The sequence below is a fragment of the Moschus berezovskii genome, chromosome 6 (assembly GCF_049115385.1).
Source record: "Moschus berezovskii isolate FMDL1 chromosome 6, NW_MosBer_1.0, whole genome shotgun sequence".
NCBI classification, from domain to species: Eukaryota; Metazoa; Chordata; class Mammalia; order Artiodactyla; family Moschidae; genus Moschus; species Moschus berezovskii.
Genome location: NC_142465.1, coordinates 119,120,335 through 119,142,343, shown reverse-complemented (window position 1 = coordinate 119,142,343; position 22,009 = coordinate 119,120,335). Strand labels below are relative to the sequence as shown.

The 22,009-nt window shown below is 54.9% G+C and overlaps 1 protein-coding gene across 3 annotated transcripts in view; it reads right to left on the bottom strand.

The window, feature by feature from the left end:
• Positions 1–764: 764 nt before the first annotated feature.
• The window catches only part of ARHGAP8 (Rho GTPase activating protein 8), a 51,953-nt gene continuing 30,708 nt past the window's right edge, over positions 765–22,009 (bottom strand). For 2 of the 3 annotated variants that reach the window (XM_055395034.2, XM_055395035.2), the window contains exons 7-13: positions 17,941–18,039; positions 16,552–16,662; positions 8,874–8,947; positions 6,058–6,135; positions 5,289–5,417; positions 1,910–2,013; positions 765–1,142 (exon numbers count right to left, since the gene is read on the bottom strand). In XM_055395034.2, coding sequence (XP_055251009.2) covers positions 831–1,142; positions 1,910–2,013; positions 5,289–5,417; positions 6,058–6,135; positions 8,874–8,947; positions 16,552–16,662; positions 17,941–18,039 — 907 coding nt within the window. In that variant the 3' untranslated portion in view covers positions 765–830. The remainder of the gene's footprint in view (positions 1,143–1,909; positions 2,014–5,288; positions 5,418–6,057; positions 6,136–8,873; positions 8,948–16,551; positions 16,663–17,940; positions 18,040–22,009) is intronic. The other variant, XM_055395038.2, reaches the window with a different exon arrangement.

The window sequence follows — 22,009 nt, the reverse complement described above, 5'->3', positions numbered from 1 at the left end:
GGGGCACCTGACCCAGGCCAGGCCACCGGTGTGCCTGCCCTGGACACAGCGCCAGTCCAGGGTGAGACCTCGGCTCGGCCAATCAGGGACGCTGGGGGCTCTTTGCTGGGAATGTGGAGCCATGGCTTTTCATGGTTCCTCACGGTATAGGGAGCTGGGAACACAGGACCATCTCGCAACACCGAGGGGCTGACCTGCCTGAGACCACAGGGCCAGGACACGTCCTGCAGCCCTTGGGCAGTGGATGGCCCCGTTTCTCCCCCTCCTCGTATCGGCACCGTTTGCCCTTCTGCTGTGACCCTGGCCTTGGCCCCGAGGCCAGCTCTGGCCGATAGGGTGTGAGCGTTAGTGATGCCACCCAAGCTCAGAAGCCGGCGTGCTAGCGCTCTTGCTTGGACTTGGCTCATGTCCAGGGAATGCGTGCCCGTTCATCAAACAGAAACACAATGCCTGTGGGAGGGTGGAGTCTCTCTAGCCACCCTGGTGCCTGATACCTGCCAAGCAAGTCCTGAGGAGACCAGAACTGCCCGCTAACCCACCGACTCGCAGGCAGTGACCAGAGGCCGCTACTCTAAGTCACTGGGTCTGCATGGTTTGTCACGTGGCATTTGCGGCAGCAGGAGATGCCTGGTACCAGGCCCAGCCAGCACATTCCCGTTTTCAGGGAGGCCAGGCCAAGTCCTGATCCTGACAGATCCATCAATCTTCTCAGCCTGCCTTTACTGAACAAGAGGGGCTGAAGAATCAGAACCACAGATTTTCACTGGAAGATCGTTTAATGGCAAGTTTACAAAACACAGATGCAGAGACCACCACTGACCCTTCCAGCCCTAGAGGAGTCTCCAGGCCGTGGTCAGAGGACGCGGAGGGAGCGGGGGCCTGGGGGGTCTGTCTTCTCCGGCGCCTCCGTCGGGGGCGGAGCCTCTGGCGCGGGGACCACCCTGCTCGACGGCCTGGGCCCCGCGCTCCCCGCGGCCGCTGAAGACCTTCTCGTAGTACTCAATCAGCAGCTCGGTGAACAGGTTCAGGGGCACAAGGGCACTCAGGGAGGAGGCCCCCTGGGACGGCCAGATCAGATTCAGCCCAAAGACGCAGGCCAGGTTGGAGCTGTTCATCTTGTTCGAGATGCTCTCCTGGGACACCTGGGGTGAGAACACGGCGGAGACGAGGGGTGTGATGGGATGGTCAATACAAACTACAGGCCAAGGGCCAGTGGCCGTTCCGTGCGCCCGCCCGGAGGAGGGCTGGAGCCACCTGCCTGCGTTGTGACCCGGGTGGGGGGACGCGCCGTCCTGGCCTCCTGGCCTCCGTTTCTGTCTGTAAAACGGAAGGGATGGGCCTTGACGCCCCGGGGGGCCACTGGCTCTGACCCCTTGATCTCCTTCCGGAATGTCCGCAGCATCCCCCCCACCCCCATCCCAGCCTCCTCCTCCACTCCCAGGACTCAGGGGGTGGGGCCCTGGCACTGTGGGTACAGAGCAGGGGCCCTGGCATGCAGATGCTCTTGGAGGGTTAAGGAGAGAGTGTAGGGAACTTGCCTCCTCAAAGGGGCTGCCCCCTCATCTTGGCCAACACTTAGAGCAACCCCAGGGCTGGGAGAGGAGACATTTCTGTTGTCTTAGGGCCCCCGGTGTGTGGCTCATGGTGCAGCAGGCCCAGGACACTCATGGCACTTCCTGCTCAGGCCCCACGCCAGCGGCAGGCTCTGAGCATCGCATCCCTGGTCTGGGCACACAGCCCCCATCCCCTGTCCGCACCCCAGCCTGTGACCTGCTGGGCAGAGGTGTGGCCTGGTCAGGCCTTGTAGGAGGGCCCAGAGTGGGCTCCAAGGTCTGTCTGCCTGGGCACTGGCTAGGCCCAGAGTGGGCTCCAAGGTCTGTCTGCCTGGGCACTGGCTAGGCCCCCTCACCTCGTGCAGGAAGCCCATGAGGTAGCTGAGGACGGCATAGTTGTGTTCCGGAAGGTTCTGCAGGATCTGGCGGCAGCAGGTCACCCGCAGGCTACTCTCCACACCTGCCATGGCCCAAGCGTCCTTCCTGAGCGTCCCCTTCCTGCATCCCTCCGAGGATGGGCAGGGGCATGGGGAGGGGAGGACAGACTGCCCCACGCCTGGGCCTTGGGTCCCACTTCCTTCCTTGCCATGTGGCTGTTCTCAGCAAACCCCCTCTGCTCCGAGCTCTGCCCGCTTCTTCACCTCGGGCACCGCGACTGCTCCCCACCAGACGACCCTCGGGAGCCAGATCACCTTATGGATGGGATGGTTGATACAAACTACAGGCCAAGGGCCAGTGGCCTACTTCTGTCAATAAAGCTTTATTGGCACAGACCCACATCCATTCATTTGTCCATGGCTGCTTTTGCATGATGGCTGAGTCTGGTACACACAGCCTAAAACATTTACTGTCTGACTCTACAGAAAAAGCACGTGGACCCTGCTCTGGACTAACTCAACCAGTTTACAATCCACAGCTCAGGGCCCCACACCCAGCAGGGTCTGGAAGCAGCCAAGCAGACCGAGCGCCTCCAGTGGCCCCCCACCATATACCCTACTGAGCTCCATAAACCGTGAATGCAGACGTGCTACTCAGCACACATTCGCCACGCTCCTGCTGCTGACACACACGTGTACACATGGACACACTTAGAACTTCGAGCACCCTGAACCTCCTCCCACTAAGCCTCGGGCACGGTGACTGTGAACTCACAGCCTCTGCTGAAAGATGCAGAGTTCCCTGCTGTGAACATTCTTGTTGGTTTTTCAACAAAAGTCATTCTTCCCTGAACTCAAGCGGTTGCCGGGTAATTTGAGCAGACTAGGAATTCCCTTGGAGTTAATATTTCCGAGGAACCAACAAGTCTTGTTGCCCTGGATCTCTGCTTTCCAGCCTCAACATCTTTCTTTCTAAGAGCTGCGGTCCCAGAAAAGATATGGTACGTCGTCCACCCCTGGCTTTTACTATGGTTCCTTCAAGAAAGAAGGAACTGAGCAGGAAGGAGCAGCTCGCTGTCACAAAGCTACCACGAACCAAACACTTCTTGTGTGCCAGGAATCATGCCAAGCAGTGTATGTGCCTTTCATTCTCAAAGCAACCCCGATTTTATACAGACGAGGAAAGTGAGCTCAGACAGGTTAAGTGAACCTGCCCAAGGTCACACAGTTAATATGTGCTGAAGCCCAGACTTGAGTCCCATTCTGCTCAGCTGAGTTGGTGCTCTAAATCTTGCTATACCTTGGGCGACTATCCCTATGGCAGTTTCCTTTTTTTCCTGGACACCACAGGCCACCTGGGAAGCCCATTTCCTCTGGAGCATTCTCTGCAAGGACTTCTTGCACTACTCCAAGGAGACATGCACCCCACCTGGGCAGGGTTGCCAGATACAATAGAGGATATCCAGTTAAATGTGAATTGAAGATAAACAGCAAATTCTTTTTTAGTGCAGGTATACCCTGTTCAATATTTGGAACACACTTAAAGAGTTTAGTACACTTACTTACACATAGATACATACTTATACTAAGAGTTCATTATTTATCTGAAATTCATATTTGACTGGACGTCCTGTGTTTTTTAAAAGCTGAATCTGGCAACCCTATGCCTGAGTCACGATTCAGTCAAGCTGAGGTGTTGAATGACAGCCAACAGGGTCCATAGCCTTCAGAATAACTAAGCTGATAGAATGATAGGCAGCTATTAAAAAGAATGAGTAGAGATGCAAATGAAGAGGAAAGAAGTAGCTCATAATTGCAAACTTTCTACAGGAACTGCTGTAAGATGGGGTCAGGCAACTATCACCAGGTCTTGGCTGGAATGAAAAGTACTTTCTCGGGCAGGAATTTATTTGGGTTGGAGTCACCGTCCTAGGGGTACAGCCTCGAGCCTTCTAACTCTCATTGTTAGAAACGATCAGAGTGCCTGTTCAAATCTCTTTGTGTGTGTATGGGGTGGGGGCAGGGAGGAAGTGGGGGCTCAGTTGTGTCTATGGCTTGACACCCACCAGGAATCAAATCCAGTTTTGGTGGAACACGGCGGGCAGAGGTCATCCTATTTGAAAGCCAATGTTTGATTATGTTGCTTTCCCAGCATCCTCCAGCATCTCTGATATGCCCTTGTTGTTGTTTAGTTGCTACGTTGTGTCTGAGTCTTTATGACCCTATGGACTGAAGCCCTCCAGGCTTCTCTGTCCATGAGATTCTTCAGGCAAGAATACTGGAGTGGGTTGCCATTTCCTTCTCCAGGGGGAAGATCCTCTTAGACTAGGGAAAGAACCACATCTCCCAGCATTTGCAGGCGGATTCTTTACCACTGAGCCACCTAGGAAGCCCTGACGTACCCTCACTGGCTGTTAGGAGTGATCAGCACCATGCCCTTGGTGTACCTGGTCCATTCCAGAATGCCTGCATCACCACGCCCGAGCTGCAGCTCGCATCGTGCCTCCCTGGCGTTCTCCACCAACCTGGGGAGACTCTCTCCTCAAACTCTAGTCAGGCTTTGTTGAGTTCTTTTATTAACAAAGCCTCTGGTTTCAGGCTTCTTTTTGCCTCTGCACTGTCCAGCTTTACCAAGAGCTGTAAGTTAGTATAACGGGAACCCTGATCACCCTTGCCATCTGATGGGTCCTCATCCCCCTGTCCCCCACCCCCTAGGGGATGTTGGGCCACCTGGTCTGCCGGTAGCAAGACTCCTGTTGGATCAGTGTAGTCCGAATCTGCCCCCCGCCTACCCCAACGCCTGTTTCCTCTGAGTAATCTTCCATCCACGGACGACCTGCCCACCAGCTCCTCAGCTGTAAAGCCCCTCCTCCTGCTTGGGGTATTTGGAGTTGAACCTAGTCTGTCTCCCCACTGCAGTGGTCCCTACACCTCTCACGATGGCCCCCTGCCCCACGAAGGGTGCCTCACTGTGCTTGCACAAGGGCCATGCACAGCTTTTTCTGTAACAGCAGGTGGGGGTGGCTACCCCCCTTTCTAGACGAGGAAGTTGAGGTGCTAGAAGTAGAGATCCTGCGGAGCAGTGTAGGGGGGTACACTCTGACTGGGGCAACGTACCCCAGATCTAGAGATGCCCTTCGAGACCCCGCTTCTGGGCCCAGGGGCATCTGACAACTTCTGACCCTGTGTCCCCCGACCATGAGCAGGGCTGGCCTGGCCGAGGCCGGCGAGGACAGCCCCTCTCCTGGCCTGCAGCCCCGGAGGGAAACAGCAGGAGGCTGGGAAGCCCCGCCCCCCACCTCCTGGCATTTGGCCAGCACCCCGGGCACCCCTGGCCAGCACCCCAGCGGGTACGTACTGGTGATCTCAAGGATCTGCTCGTAGGCCTCGAAGGTCAGTAGCGGCTGGGGCAGCTCCCGCAGGAAGGTCTTCAAGATCACAGCCGGAAGGTGGATGTCCCCGTAGTCATCGAAGTTCACGGGCTTCCCTGGACACAGAAGGGCGTGCGCCTGAGTTCTGACGCTGGGCTGGGGACTCCAGCTGTAGAGCAGGCTCAGACTCAAAATGGCTTGAAACCTCCTGAGGGGAGGAGCCCAATGCCAGGACACGGCACTGTCCCATCCCGCCGATGGGGCTCACCTGCCCTCCCCTGCCTCACCATAGCACCTGGCGGAGGTTGGGGGACCCTGGGCTTTTAATGAATTAATTTGGCGGCACTGGATCTTCATTGCGGCTTGCGGGGCCTTTGATCTTGTTGTGGCACGTGGGATCTAGCTCCCTGACCAGGGACTGAACCCAGGCCCCCGTATGAAGAGTGCAGAGTCTTCGCCATTGGACCACCATGGGAATTTCAGGGGGACACTATTTATTCTCTGCCATATGACCCAGTCCTGCCTGGACAAGAGCAACCTGAGATCAGGCCTGGCTTCCACTGTCTCCAGGTTTGAGAGGGGAGGCTTGGGGTCTGGGCATAGACGCACTGGGGCAGTTGACTCCCCAGTCTGGGCTATTCTGGGGTCGGGTGGGGGGAGCTCCGCTGGCTCAAGTGTGGGCTCTGTGGCTCCGGAGGCCCCTGTGAGGATGGCCAGGCGGGAGACTGACAGGAAGGGTCTTGGGGAGCCACTCACCTTGGTTGTAGAGCCGCTGGATCTCGCGGACGGTCTGGACGCTGGCCGACCTTCGGAACAGGCCCTCAGTGTGGAGTCCTGTAGGGAGAGTCTCCAGGCATCTCACAGGGCCCAGCACCTGAGATTTCTAGAACGTTCCGTGACTCCCCCTGCCCATGCATCCCCCCACTGCGGCTGGCACGGAACGCTCTCCAGCCTGGCTCGTCTTCTCCCTGCTAGCCCCACACCCACCTGTGTTTATTCCTCTTAAATCAAACCTTTTCCATATTCCCCCGTCCCACTTGATTCCCCACCTCTGTGGACCCCAGAAAGGGAGAGTGGAAGAGGCTGACGCTTCAGGCAGACAGCTGGGGTCTGCCCCACGACGCTGCCTCGCGCCAGCTGTGTGACCTCAGAGAAAGCACTCAGCCTCTCTGAGTCTCAGCTGCCTCGTCCGCCAAGTAAGCCAGGAGCGCCTGCCTCCAAGGGCTGCAGGAGGGATGAATGGGGTAACGCATGGCCCCAGCCCAGCCCCCAGGATGCCCCTGAACATGCTGCTCCCCTTTCTCCCCAGCATCTAGAGCTGACCTGGCCTATATGGCGGCCACTAGCTGCCCATGGTGGTTTACATTTGTGCAATGAAAATTAAGTCAAGTTAAAAATCAAGTTACCCAGGCTGGGCACACGAGCCACACATGCAGTGCTCTGCTGGACGATGGCCACACACGGCCAGTGGCTACCGTCCTGGACAGTGCAGACCAAGAGCATGTCCACGTTCGCCAGGACAGTACCAGGCCCCAGACCCCCATGCTCACCATTCACCCCCTCCCCAGTCTCTTTCCACGCTGAAGCTGAGTGAGCTATTTGACCCCTACATCCAAACCTGACCCCTACATTGGCTCTGGCAGGGAGCCCTTCCTGTCTCCATCAGTCCTGGGAGAGCTGCCGTGAACCCATACCACAGGCCTGCGGGCCTGCCTATGGCCCTGCTCTCCTGCCCAGCGCCCCCTGCCCGCCCCTCGAACCCCTCTGTCCAGCCTCCCCCTGCTCCACGCTCCTTCCTACCTTCACCCCCTGCACCTGCCGTTCCCCTTGCCTAGGGGCCCCTCATTCTCTTTCTTGCTGAGTGACTGTAACAGGCAGAATTCCGACATGGCCCCCAGGCTCCTGGGCCCTGGGGTCGCAGGTACTCATTCAAACACTAGTCTGCATGCTGTGGCAAAAGGACTCTGCAGAGGGGGTTCAGGCCCGAAGCAGCTGACCTGAAGACACAGAGTATCTGGGGTGGGTCTGGCCTAATCAGGTGAGCCCTGTAAGAGGGACCCAGGCTCCTTCTGGCAACACAGACTCGAAGCGTGGGGGGCAGGGATTCGAGGTGTGGGGGCTTCTCCAGGGAGGGGTCACACGGCAAGGAAAGCAGGCCGCTTCTAGGAACAGAAAGAGACCCCTGGCTGACAGCCAGCAAAGACGCAGGCAACTTGGAACTACAACCGTGAGGATGGAACGTGACTGACGCGCTGGGCGGGCACGGAAGTGGAGGCTTGCCCAGAGCCTCCAGAAAAGAGCACAGCCTGGCCAGCACCTTGAGTTGAGCCCTGTGAGACCCTGAGCGGAAAACCCAACTCCCATGGCCAGACTTCTGACCTCAGACGTTAATAATAAATTCACGCTGTTTACGCTCCTAAATGTGTGGCTATTTGTTACACAGCTGCCGTGTGTCAGAGCTCAGCTTCCCCTGACCTCTATGACCGGCTCATCCCTGTTGTGTGAGTCTGTGGTTGTCACAGCTACAGCCCCTGGAAGGGACACAGGCTGTGTGTTGCAGTCACCATGACAACCTTAGTGCCTGGACCAGGGCTGAGCGCAGCTGAGTGTCTAATCCGCTGGATTAAATACACATTTAATCCACATATTCATTCAACAAACATAGAGTGAGTTCCTGCTATGGGCTGTTTGTTTTGTTAAATTTTTTTTTAAAAACAAGGGAATTAACACATTTTTTAAAAAAGGAAAACTCCCTTCCACAGTTTCTATCCACAAGTTTTTTGTCCCTTCCTGAAATACATAACGGAAAGGGCAGTACGACTAACGACAGACTAGAAAGAAATGGCGAAGGAGAGGCAGCTCCAGTGACCAACCACAGGCCCCCGAGCCCGAGAGCCGCGGTCTCAGAGGCTGTTTACGCCTTGAGCGGGCAGTTCCTGGGGCATGCTGGGAACCACCCCCAGGGACCCCACTTCCCCTCTGATGCACTGACCCCCACAGCTCCTGCATCTGAATCTGCAGGGGACCACCCCTCGCTGGCGGCCCTCCTCCCATTAGGGTAAAAGACACCTCCATGCACCTTTCCTGTGGACCTGAGCTCTGGCCTCAGGAGTCTAGGAGGAGCCGCAAGGCTCACCCCCAAGTCACCGAGCACACCCACCCCACTGGCTATGGTGTCTACAAACCAAGCGTATCTCTCATGATAAAGGACCAGAGGTGTGTGAAGCACTACACACGTCACCTCGCTTAGGCTCCACCACAACCCTGTGCGAGGTGCTGTTATTAACCCCACTGGACAGATGAGGATACGGGCCCAGAGAAGGCAAGTAACTCACCCGAGGCCACACAGCGAGCACACAGCGGAGCCAGGATTCAAACCCAGAGAGTCCAGCTCAGAGCCCGTGGCTACAGCCACTGTGCCCCAGCCCTGCCCATCCTGGTCAGCCCCCCGTGCCCAGGTTCTAGCTCCTCCCATCCCCTGGCCTGTGGGGTGCTCAGGACCCCAGAGAGGCCTCCAGGAGAGGTGTCCCTGGCACCCCTCACCTCCCCTGGCTGAGCCAGCTGTTACTCACCCTTCTCTCTCAGGTATGTCACTGTGTATCTCAGCACGGGCGGGATGAGGTCACCTTGATTTTTGTCTTTTAGGCTGAGGGGAGAGCAAAGAAGGCAGCCGTTCTCACCTGGGTGTGACAGGTGATCGTGACAAGCACAAGGTCCTCACCATACCTTTGAGAGAGTATGGGCCCGAGATGCCGTACAGGGAGAGAGAGGCAGCCTGGGCCCCAAGGAGGTAAGTGGTCTGAGAGGCAAGAGAGGCAGAAATAACAAAATTGAGAACGAGTTATCTGAGTGCTCCCCCAGAAGGGGGCACATGCTTCGGAGGAGATCTCCGGTTGGGGAGGGCTCCACATGGGGCAACTTCTGTGCTGGGTTTTGAGGGATGAGTAGGAGCTTGCAGCATTCCAGGTAGAAGGAAACACACAGAAGAAGGGCAGAGGTGTGAGAAGATCTGGGCCTGAAAGCAGAACCAGGAGACCGAATCAATCAAAAGAGATGCTTTGTGAAGACCAAGTATGTTGCCTCAGACGGGCTGTTAACACTCAGTCTCTTAGGTAGTAATTTGACGCAGAGATTCAGGAAACTTTAAATGCTTCAAAGATAAGGAAACTTTAAAACACGGGTACAATGGTAAGACTGGCCCTTCCAGCCCCACCTCCCCACACCCCAGCTCAGCTGGCAGAGTCAAAAATCTGAAGCCAGAGCCTCCTACACTGACCCATTCTACAGACTGGACTCTCTCTAAACAAGTTTGTTTCTCGCTTTCCTCATCTGCTGGATTTTCTTGCCCCAAAGGCAGCATATTTGAGAGACTGGGCTACATTGGGCCAGGCTCCTCTGTCCACGGGGCTCTCCGGGCAAGAATACTGCAGTGGGTGGCCATGCCCTCCTCTGGGGGGTCTTCCCGACCCAGGGATCAAACCTAGTCTCCTGCATTGCAGGCGGTTTCTTTACTGTCTGAGCCACCAGGGAAGCCCCTGGCTAGATTGAGGGACCAGGGCTCTGAAGTCAGACATTCCTGACTGGGACCCTGCCCTGCCACTTTTTAACTCAGCAGAATGTGTTTTGCTGTTCCTAGGATGCCTGTTCTTTAAATGTCAGTTGGGTTAATTTGACTGATGAGTTGCTCAAGCTTTCTAGGCTGTTGTTGCTGTGTGCTTGTTCCATCAACTACAGAGCAGGGTACTGGGGTCTCCTACCAGGATTGTGTATCTGCTTCTTTGGTTCCCCCAGATTTTGTTGCATGTATTTTAAAGCTGTTACTAGTGAATAAACTTTTAAGATTAACGTCTTTATTATTACAAAATGCTCCTCGTTACCCCACAGAAATCAGGATACACCACAAAACGGTTGTTGTTTGAAGCTAGGTGCTGGGGGAACTTATGATGCGGCTACAGAATAGGGGAAAACATGGTCACAAGCGGACACAGCCGGGACTCAGACCCACGAGTCTGAGGCTAGAACCCTCGCTCTTAAATATTATCTACTTAATTTCCATTGTACTTTTGTTAGCCCCAATCCGAGATGGGAGATGGGCACTGGGAAAATCCAGGTGACCAGCTCAAGGTCCCAAAGCCAAGAGACAGCAGAGCTGGAGGCAAGGCGGCCACAACCCAGATCCATGCTCCTTCTGTGGCAATTCATCGGGTGGACGTGATATCCGTCCTGCTTTCCATTTCACTCTGAGATTTACAGAGGACCCAAACATGAACACCTGGGCTTCCCAGGTGGTGCTGGTGGTAAAGAATCCACCTGCTGATGCAGGAGACACGACAGACGTGGGTTCAATCCTGGGTCACGAAGATCCCCTGAAGGAGGAAATGGCACCCTACTCCAGTATTCTTGCCTGGAAAATCCCACGGGCAGAGGAGCCTAGTGGGCTACAGTCCATGTGGCCGCGAAGAGTTGGACACGACCGAGAGCCTGACCACAAAGGCGGGTACACGGAGGACCGCAGCGCCGGCAGCGACCGGAAAGCCGGGTTCACTGCCGATTTCACTGCTATGACGCTGGTCCCTCCAGGACTCCAAACAACAGTCCAGCTGGCAAACGGGCCTGGGGGATGGTCTCTGCTTTCATGAGGTCACGCTACCGCAGGAATGCAAGCTGGATGCTCCCCACCCCTTAATTCCCTGTGTGTCCCCTCTGAGTGGGAGGACGCGGCTTGGGGCCCAAGTAGCGTCCAGGAGGTGTCCCCGCTGCACCCCGGGGAGGAGCGTGGTGGATGGGTCCTTTTCTCCCAGGACACTCCAAAGCTGCAGGCACTCTTCCTCCTCCATTTACTTTGGGAACCACACAGATCTACACAAGTCCTAGGAACTGGGTGACCCGCAGCCTGTCTCTGAGCCTCCCCAGCCTCCCCACATGAGAAACAGAGATGCTGGCAACCTCCCTCCAGGGAGGACTGCAAGTCATAAACAGTGAAAGATGGGAAAAGCTTTAAGCTATAATTCAAAGACACTGATAATTAAAATCGCTGCAATGCCAAGGGCTGGGTGATATCCCAGGCCAGACACAGAGGGTCCATTTCACGGATGGAGAACTGGACCCAGTGTGCTTATGAACAGACACAGAATCCTCAACAAAATATCAGCCACACAAATTCAGCAACATATGAGATTATATACCATGAACACATGTGATCTACCCCCAGAATACAAGGTTTGTTCAACACATGCAAATCAGTGTAATATCACATTAACGGAATAAAGGGCAGAAGTCATGCGATCCTCTCAACAGAGCAAAAAAAACATCTGACAAAATCTAACACCCTTTCATGAAAGAAAAAAATCCCAACGCTCAACACAGTAGCCACAGAAGGGATTTTCCTCAACCTGATAGAGGGAATCTATGAAAAACTAGCGTCATACTTATGGTTAAGAGACGGAAAGCTCCCCTCTAAGATCGGGAACAAAACAAGGATGGCCATACTTGTCACTTCTATCCAACATTGTACTGGAGGGCATAGCCAGTGCAATCAGGCAAGAAAAGGAAATAAAAGGCATCCAAGTTGGAAAAGAATAAGTACAACTACCTCTATTTGCAGATGGCATGATCTTAGACATGGAAAATACTAAAAAAAAATTCACAAAAAAATCTATTGGAATAAATGAGTTCAACTAGATTGCAGGATATAGAATCAGCATACAAAAATCAATTGTATTTCTATACACTAGGAGAAGGAAATGGCAACCCACTCTAGTGTTCTTGCCTGGAGAATCCCAGGGATGGGGGAGCCTGGTGGGCTACCGTCTATGGGGTCGCATAGAGTCGGACATGACTGAAGCAACTTAGCAGCAGCAGCAGCAATGAACAATTAAAAATGAAATTAAGAAAGCAATTTGATTTACAATAGCATCAAAGAATAAAAACTAAATAAATTTAATAAAAATACAGAACTGCTACACTGAGAGAAATATAAATGGTAAGACATCCTTGCTTTTGAATTGGAAAGAAACTGCCTGTCAACGCAGGAGACATAAGAGACTCAGGTTTGATCCCTGGGTCGGGAAGATCCCCTGAAGGAGAGCAAGGCAACCCACTCCAGTATTCTTACCTGGAGAACCCCATGGACAGAGGAGCCTGGTGGGCTACAGTCCATGGGGTCAGATAGAGTCAGACACAACTGAAGCAACTTAGCATGTAGCACATTACTGAAATGGCAATAGCCCCCAAATTGGCCTACTGACATAGCGCAGTCCCTAGTGAAATTCCAATTGCTTTTTTTTGCAGAAATTGACAAGCTGATTCTAAAATTAATAAAGAAATCCAAGGGACTCAGAAGAGCTGAAATAATCTTGAAAAAGAAAAACAAAACTGGAAGAATCACACTTCCCAACTGCAAAACTTACTATAAATCTACAACAATAAAGATCACGTAGCACCAGCTTACAAATCAATGGAATAGAATCAAGAGTCCAGAAATATGCTCTCATATGCATGGTCAATCAGTTCTTTACAAGGGTGTCAAGGCAATTCCATGGGGGCAAGAAGAGTCTTCTAAGCAAATGATTCTTGCCTGTGTGGAGTATCAGGGAAGGCTTTCTGGAGGAGGGGATCAGAAGAAGGAATAAGAGTAGGCAATGAACTGGGCAGCAGGAACTGCTCACCTTGCCTGCACATCCTAGTAAGACCCCATGACCCTGGAGGGTACAGAGAGCAGGGTTTTGCCTACAGTTAGAGGGGAAGAGGCTAGGGTGAGAAATTACATCACAAGCTTGCCTTCCCAAAATTGGAAAATGCTAGAGTTGGGATGTGACCTGCCTCCCTCCCCCACCGCCCCAGAGGCCCCTCCCTGTTTCCATCCCTTCACAACTGCCCAGTTCAGGGCTGTTTCCATTGTCCCTCTTCAGGGATGGCAGGCAGGCAAAGACTTCTTGAATCTCTGACTTCCCCTTAATATATTAACTTAATTAGCTTGTGCCAAGGTGACAGTGTTCTGTTGCATGTTTTTGAACTTAACTCAGCGAATTAACTTGTGAATAGGATCTGCTTATGAATTTTAATGACTTTCATTCATTCACAGTCCAAACAAATTACATATTTGGCGCTTTATTTAATATGTTTATTGCCATTTTATTACAGTCATTCGCAATGAAACAGCATAAAATATTAATTTAAAGAGGCAATCGCATGGATTAGCTCTCAAAGTGGCACGTGCAGAAGGGTTTTCAGAGGTTGCCCAATGATAGTCACCGTTCTCTAAAGACATAACGAACTGACATGAACAGCAACAACTGGTTCTGGAGCAGGGCTGGACCACAGCCTTTGCACCAGATATCCCCAGCGCCTGCTGGCAGCTCTGGGCTGAAATGCTGCATCGGCACCTTCCAAAGGGCACCTTCTTAAAACACAAGGCCAAGGTGCCCTGGGGAACTTCGTAGGCCGAGTGGTGCCCAAATCACAAACGCCTCACACACACACACACACACACTGCACTAAGCAGATGGCTTCAGAAGTCCACGAGTTGGGTGAGTTTTGTTTTTAATTTTTAAAGCTTTGTTAGATGATAAGGAGACTTCCCTGGTAGCTCAGACGGTATAAAGAATCTGCCTGCAATGCAGGAGACCTGGGTTCAATGCCTGGGTCAGGAAGATCCCCTGAAGGAGGGCATGTACGACTCAGTTGTGTGTGATTCTTTGTGATTCGATGGACTGTAGCCCACCAGGCTCCTCCATCTGTGGAATTTTCCAGGCAAGAATACTGGAGTGGGTTGCCATTTCCATCTCCAGGGATCTTCCCAACCCAAGGATTGAACCCTGGTCTCCTGCATCGCAGGCAGACACTTTATCCTCTGAGCCACAAGGGAAGCTCAGATGATAAGGAGACTTCTCTGATAGCTCAGATGGTATAAAGAATCTGCCTGCAATGCAGGAGATCTGGGTTCAATCCTGGGGTCAGGAAGATCCCCTGGTGAAGGGAATGGCAACCCACTCCAGTATTCTTGCCTGGAGAATCCCATGGACAGAGGAGCCTGGCGGGCTACAGTCCGTGGGTTCGCAAAGAGTCGGACACGACAGAGCGATTGAGACTTTGACACTTGCACTTTTCAAGGAGTGATTCTGAACAACAAAACGGGCACCCCAGAAGGTGCTCTTGCTTCTCAGGCTAAGGCACTGACGATGCCAACGCCAGCAGCCTTGCATGCCCACCATGGACCCCAGATATCAGCTCACACACAGCTCAGGACTGGAGCAGCAAACTCAGGGCTGGGCTGAAAGCACAGAGCCCACGGCAGAAGCCTCGGTAAAGCAGTCACCAGGGTCTCCTCTGAGAGCCAGGTTCTCACCAGCGCTCCCCCAGAGCGGGCCGGAGTCACAGCAGGCGTGTTCCAGTCTTGCCTTCCTGGGGGCAGTTAGGGGGTGGCAGGGGTAACACCAGCACATCTTTACAATGTTTAAAAGCGGAAGAGGAAGTGCTGATCGCTAAACTTTGCTCCAGATGTATTTATGGCGATCATATGTGAACATATGGTATATTCAGTTTTGTTGTTCAGTCGCTGAGTCGTGTCCGACTCTTTGCGACCCCATGGACTGCAGCACGCCAGGCTTCCCTGTCCTTCAGCATCTCCTGGAGTTTGCTCAAACTCACGTGCACTGAGTCGGCGATGCCATCTAACCGTCTCATTCTCTGCCTCCCCTTCTCCTTTTGCCTTCAACCTCTCCCAGTCACTAAGTGCTCATAAAAAACCGGTTTGTGGGAGCACTGCTGTGTGCGTGTGTCCGACTGCGGGGGGTGGCGCTGACATCCCGCAGTCTAGGGCTGCCCTGTCCACCAGGCAGCGAGCGGCCCCCTAAACTGAAATCAGTTCAAAGCAAATGAAATGACAAATTCGGTGTCTCACCTGCACTGCTCAACCGTCACCTGTGGACAGTACGGTCCGTGGCCACCACTGTAGAAGTTTCTGGAAAACAACATCCCTTTTGGCTGCTGGGAGACACCCAAGGTGCCACTTCCGCCTCTTTACCTGGCTTGGGCACTGCCCAGAGCCTCCTCAGCTCCTGACTTTTCAGTGTCTTAACATCCAGCACGGGTCTTAAAGATCACGGAATTTTTATGGAGAGACAGATCATGCGGCATATTTCCAACAAGAAACAACTAACAAAGGAAACCAGGCAGACTGCTCCCCGGGATCCACTGCCCTCCAGGCCCTGGTTTCCCTACACGTCGAGCAGCTCGGACCCAAACGCCCCACGGGGCTCGTATGGTTTAAACAAGCCCTTCATCTTCTGTCATTTCAGCTGCCTCACACCCGGCCGGGTGCCGGAAACAGAGACGAGGAGGAGAACAAGGAGCTCGCCTCTGAGCAGGGCAAAGAGCCTGAGGGACTCCCCCCTGGCGCCTGCTCAGATCGGGGCTGCAATGGAGGGAGGCCTTATATGCAGTCTAGAGCATCAGGGAGGGCTTCCTGGAAGAGGTACCACTATGATGAGTCTTAAAAGGGACAAAGTTGGCCTGGATGGGAGGCCCAGAATCCTTTCCAAGGAGTAAAGATTAACAATCACATCATGCAAAAACTCATTGATTTTTGAAGTAAGGAAACAAGCTGAGAGGGGGCGTGAGCTCAAGGTTCACGTGGCTGATAAGGGCAAGATGAGGCAGGAAGGGAAGGATACACTGCGGGAACAACAGTCCTTATAGCCGGATGGCTGAGCCCCACAGGGGTTCACTCCCCACTTAGGCAGCCCCATGCTGTGGGTGTCAGTGGGAGGGGTTCTGTGGTCACCCGAGGACGCGGGCCAGTCAGACACCATCTCCACCCTGCCTCTGTCACCACGAGAGACCAACTGCGAACCAGCCCCTAAGGTTCCCTCCAGAACGTGACCTGCCCCGCGGCCTCTCCTGTCTCCTTGGCAAGAGCAAAGGACACGGCTAAGCCTCATGTGGAAAGTGATGGGAGGCGTCTGGGCCGTGGCCTGGGGATACAGAATCAGAACTGCCCACTGAGCAGTGATGATGGAAGCTGAGGCGAGGACTCCCCTACCCCAGTCGCCCCAGCCCACGGCTGGGTGTTCTGCACGCAAGCACACAGACACACAGTGGCGGGCACTCTGGCCTCGTGACAAGCTCACAGGTCCGTTTCTCCGAAGCCTTAAGCTCAGCTGCAGAGGCCGAGGTCTGGGGAGGACCCCCCACCACTGGCACACAGATGCATCCCAGGAAATGGGGCAGACCCCACCCCTGCTCACTCACTATTGCAGACTGACGCCGAATTGCTGGGTGGGCAGCGGGGGCCGTGGCGGCGGTGTCTTGGTGGGAGGGGGCAGCCTGCCAGCATGCAGGTTCCGAAGCTCCTCGTCGTATCTGTGGACACAAACAGAAGCTCAGCTGTCAGCCGGCAGGGGCACAGCCTCGGGCCCCAAGGCGCTGTCGGGTCACAGGCCCCACAGCATCTTCATCCTTTTTAAGACTCATCCCAGTGGTACCTCCTCCAGGAAGCCTTCCCTGATGTTCTAGGGAGCATCTCAGGTCACACGCCCCCTCAAGCATCTGCAGGATGGGACCCTGGGCGTCCTATCCTTCCAGGCCCATATCTCAGTCTTGCACGCACACACACAGACACACGCACCCTCACAAGCCCCTGTAGCCGTGGGCGTTCACACAAAAGCCAGTAAGGGCAATCCAACCTCTGTCAAACGGCATCCTCTCCTGCCAACCCCTAGCCGACACTTTACCCACATGTCTACAGGAGCGCTTTCCTCTGCTGGAAAGGGACTCTTCCCTGGGCTCTTGACCTATCCAACGGTCCCTTCAAAACTCACTTCAGGAATCACCTCCTCCTGGAAGCCTTCCCTGATATTCCCTCCTCACAAGTCCCCTCCCCAGCTGGGTTTAGCACCTCTTTCGGGCCCCATTACCCAAGAGTGTCCTGAGGGCAGATGTACTCTCTACGGCGCTCTATATCCCCAGCGCCTGCCATGGGACTTGGGGCCCAGAGGGAGGGAGCCACCTCCACTCCCCCTGCAGGGCTTCCTCAAAGGAGCCCCCCCAGAGAGCGGGATGCAAAGGGCAGAAGGGTGTGGGGGCAGGGCTCAGAGACTGGGCTCCATCTGAGCTCACAGAGAGGCCCGGGGCGGACCACACACTTTCCTGGGCTACCTCCCGCAACCTGAGCCCCTGTTGGAGGAGGGGACCGCTGCCTAGAAAACAAAGCAGCCGACCCATCAGCTAGGCTTCCACCCAGAAGCACCGGGCCAGCAGTTCTGAGAACACCTGCCCCAGGCCTGGGAGTGTTTCACGCTGCACACACGTCATCCACACACCCCAAAAGTCCCCTTCATTCTCTGCTCCAAAGTGAAACCGGCCAACCATGGCAGCAAACAGCAGTTACCAGCGCGGCTTATTTGTTTAATCAGTTTTGCAGCGGCGGGCGAGAGAAACATCTCATCCGCGTGTGTACACAGCCATCCCCACCTCGCCTCTCTGAGTCAGCAGTCAGCACCTTTTACCGCGCATCCTTGTGGAGGCAGCAGATTTAGGAACCAGATCTGGCCGTGCACACGAGTGGAAATGGAAATGAAGCTTTCAACGTGAGGGGGGGCCGGGGCGGGTGGATGTGGAGGGCATAGCGGTCTCACTCACCGCAGAACCTCCTGGGGGATGCTCAGCTGGTCATATTTGAGGTGTTCACGGAGCTCGCTCAGATAGTTGAAATAGGTGACTTTTTTCCCAAACTTGTGACTAAAAAAGAAAAAAGACAGAAGAAAATTGGAAAAGAAAGAAAAGGATTAGGAGGAAGGAAAGAGGCCGGGGGCCCTGGGAGAGCGGGTTGGCGGCAGGGGCCCTGGAGCAAACAGCGCTGGTGTTTTTCATATTAAAGAAGCATAAATGCTGACACCACCTAAATGCAGAGCAGAGCGGAAGCAGTGCACATCTGGCAGATGCTCTGCTCTCATCAGACCTCAGATGCACCCAGCCCGCTGGAGAGCCTCATCGGCAGAAAAAGCAGTATCTGCCTCCAGGGTGAGCAGCCGGGAACCTGAGGGCCACACGCAGAGGGGGTCCCGGCGCCGGGCTTCTGGGGTCGGCTGTGGCTTCAGCTTCGAACATCCCACCAGACTTCTCTCTACGAAACAGGTGTCACATCCCCGCGACTGTGGGACCAAGCAAGACACCCTCCGATTTCCATTCAGGACGGTCACTCTTGGGGCCCACAATAGCCTGAGCATGATGATGCAGACAAGCCCTGACCAGAACCACTCACCTCCCCTTGAAAGTGGGGTTCCCTGACGCAAAGAGTGGGACTGCATGAACCAGCCCGCTGTCTGATGCCTGGTGGACGTCGCGGCCTGGGACCATTACTAATAATGAGACTCAGGACTTCCCTGGGCAGTTCAGCGGTTAAGACGCTGAGCTTCCACCACAGGGGGCACAGGTTCGATCCCCGGGTCAGGAACTAAGATCCCAAATGCCTCATGGCTTGGGGGGAAAAAAAAGTTTTTAAATTTAAAAATATATATATTGGACTGCTTTGGTGGCTCAGTGGTAAAGAACCCACCTGCTAATGCGGGAGACACGGGTTCGATCCCTAATCTGGGAGGAACCCACATGCCTCCCTCAGATCGACTAGGCCCAGGCGCCACAACTACCCGAGAGCTGAAGCCCACGCACCCCAGAGCCCGTGCAACAAGAGGAGCCACAGCGACGAGAAGCCCACACGTGGCAACAGAGAGGAACCGGAGCAGCCGGGGAGGCCCAGCACAGCCGAAATAAGTAACTGATTAAAAAAAACGAGCCGCAGTTTCCCCAGCCGCAAAGTGAGGAGAAGCACAGGCGGACGGGCCGGGTGAGAAGGTCACTGCTGGGCCCAGCCGACCCCCTGTGAGACACACCGCCTGCGCCGCTGTTTACAGCTTCACCGCTGTGTCACCGACGCCCGCACGGCTGGACGGGTTTCATGTGCACGAGTCGATGAGCTTGGGCACGTCGTACACTGCGAAACCATCCCACAAACAGGTAACAACGTGACCGTCGCCCCTAGAGGCTTCCGTGTGCCCCTTGGCTGCGTGTGTGTGCTCGCCCTGAGGTGTGCCCTCTCAGGACTTCTCCAGTAGATGACACCACGCCATCAGCCCAGAATGCTGCTGCTAAGTCACTTCAGTCGTGTCCGACTCTGTGTGACCCCATAGACGGAAGCCCACCAGGCTCCCCTGTCCCTGGGATTCTCCAGGCAAGAACACTGGAGTGGGTTGCCATTTCCTTCTCCATCAGCCCAGAATATCACCTACTATAACCCAAGCAGCTGCCTTATCCCAGACCCACCGAAGCCCGGAGCCCACAGGAGGCCGAGCCGCGGGCACTGGGTGCCCCCTAGTGGAGGAGGAGGAGAAGGCCGACCAGGTGCCAGGCCCCCAACCATACCCATGAACAGGGCCTCTCGGGAATGGTCTGCAGGACAGAGGTGTTGGCCTCAGGGCTGCAGGGAGCCCCCCTCGTGCCAACTCTAGCCCACCCAGGAGCCCTCTCGGCTTTATCCCTGCGTTTCTGCCTGTCCCCCTCTGGCCGCCAGGTACTGGCTGGACACCAGGCTCCACCTATGCAAGCAGGGCTCCTTCCTGCCTCTCATTCCCAGGAAAGGGCCTCTCGGGGACCCACCCAGGGGACCCCAAAGCAGGGGTGCAGTGGAATCGCCAGGCCCTGCCTCCAGAGGGTCTGAGTCAAGCAGTGTGTGGGCCCTGGAGAGCCACTGGGCTTGTCCACTTCGTCCACTGGCAGCTGAGGACTCCCGGGCTCAGATGGGTCCCCAGCCCTGACCCCTGCAGTCTGCTCAAGACACCCGCTTATGTCCGTGCCTGGGGCAGGACCGGGCACAGAACCACACAGGCTTGAGCTGGAATCCCAGCCAAGCCCTGATGTGCTGTGTGACCTTAGACAGACTCTATAACCTCTCTGAGCACCAACCTCCTCTTCTTTGGAATAGAAGAGACAGCTGACGTCATAGGATTGTTTCGAGGTTCCGGGCACATAAGGCACATAACATATTACAATTAATTAATCACAGAAAGATAATAAAAAGTTTTTTAAACTGCAGTAGCAGCTGACAGTGGGTACTGACTAGTGCCAGCAGGCCCTGCTCTAAACACACGTATTGCGTCAGTGATTTGTGACAGCAGTAGGATGGCTTAAGGGGTATCATCAGCCACAGGGGAAACCTAGGTGGAGACAGGTGGCGTCTACTGCCCAGGGTGACGATGGTCAAGGGCAAGCCCGGGAGGTCTGGCTCGTACCCACATCACCAGGCTGCCATGCTGCAAAACAGCAAGAGCAGGTGGGTTTTTCCCAAGAACTTTAGAGGCTTCTGGAACTCTTAGAGCTTTTCTAAGGTGAAGGACAGCACCAGGAAACAGAACATCTGAATGGTCTTCTTGGGCAGTGGGCTAACTAGAACTGGCTTCTTCGCTTCATTACCTGCAGCACCAATCGGCTGGTCCCGGTTAAACCAAACAGGAAGAAAACCCGACCTGGCCGGAGGGTGCATGTCTACAGCACAGGTACCCAGCTAGGAAAGCTGACGGAAATTTCAGTGAAATGAAAGGAGCTCTCTGGCCACAAAAATTGCTCCCTTGCTTTTTAAATGGGTGCTGCCTTGAGGCCACTGTTTCAGGAATTGTCCCAAGCAGAGCTGTAGGTCCGAGAATGCGTGACCCTCTCTCAGGGTTTCCCTGGTGGTTCAGACAGTAAAGAATCTGCCTGCAACGGAGGAGGCCCATGTTCGATCCCTGGGTCAGGAAGATCCCCTGGAGAAGGGAATGGCAACCCACGCCAGTATTCTTGCCTAGAGAATTCCATGGGCAGAGGAGCCTGGCGGGCTACAGTGCATGGGGAGTCGCAAAGAGTTGGACACAACTCAGTGATTAACACTGCTCCTCTCCGGGCCAGGCTCTCTGGAGTGAGGTTGGCAGCTAATGGGAAGGAAGGGCTCAGACCCCTGGCAGGGCAGCCCCCAGATCTCGACTGCACCACCTCCTAAGAAGCTTCAGTTCCAAAGGAGATCAGACTCAAACCTTCCACGGCTTCTTGATCTGGCCTGAGGGGTGGCACAGGAAGAGGATCTCAGAACTCCCCAGAAGCCCCCCTCAAAGCGGTGATTCTGCACAGCCTGGAAAACACACACCTGCTCGCCTGGGAGGGCCCAGGACTCTGCATGCTGAGGGTTGGGGGGCCAGGGGGCAGGCTCAGGGTTCCTCTCAGAGTGGCCTCTCACCACCAGACGTGCTGGGAGGTCCTGTTCAAGTCCCAGAGCTGGCCTGGGAAGCAGAGAGGGCCTCAGACAGCAACCTGGGGTCCCAGAAGGGTTTGTGCACACATGTGAGCACTTGTGTACGTGTATTCACTCGCCAAGTGAGAAGCAAGTGGGCTGGAGGGGCCCTGAGAGATGCCACAGTACAAATGCTGTGAGAGCGACTTGCCGAGAGGCCAGGCGGCCGCTGTATGACAAACAATCGCAGAACTAAGGGCTTAAAACGACATACGCTTATCCTGCAGGTCTGGGGTTCAGAAGTTCAACCCAGGTCTCACCTGAGGGTCCCAATCTCCCTCGTCCCACCCGGGGCCCCTGCATTGGGAGCCCCTCTGTCCAGCAGGCATGGGGCTGGAGCTGCTGTATGAAAACTGTGTCTAGGGGCCTCCGCCCCGTCCACCCCATCATGTG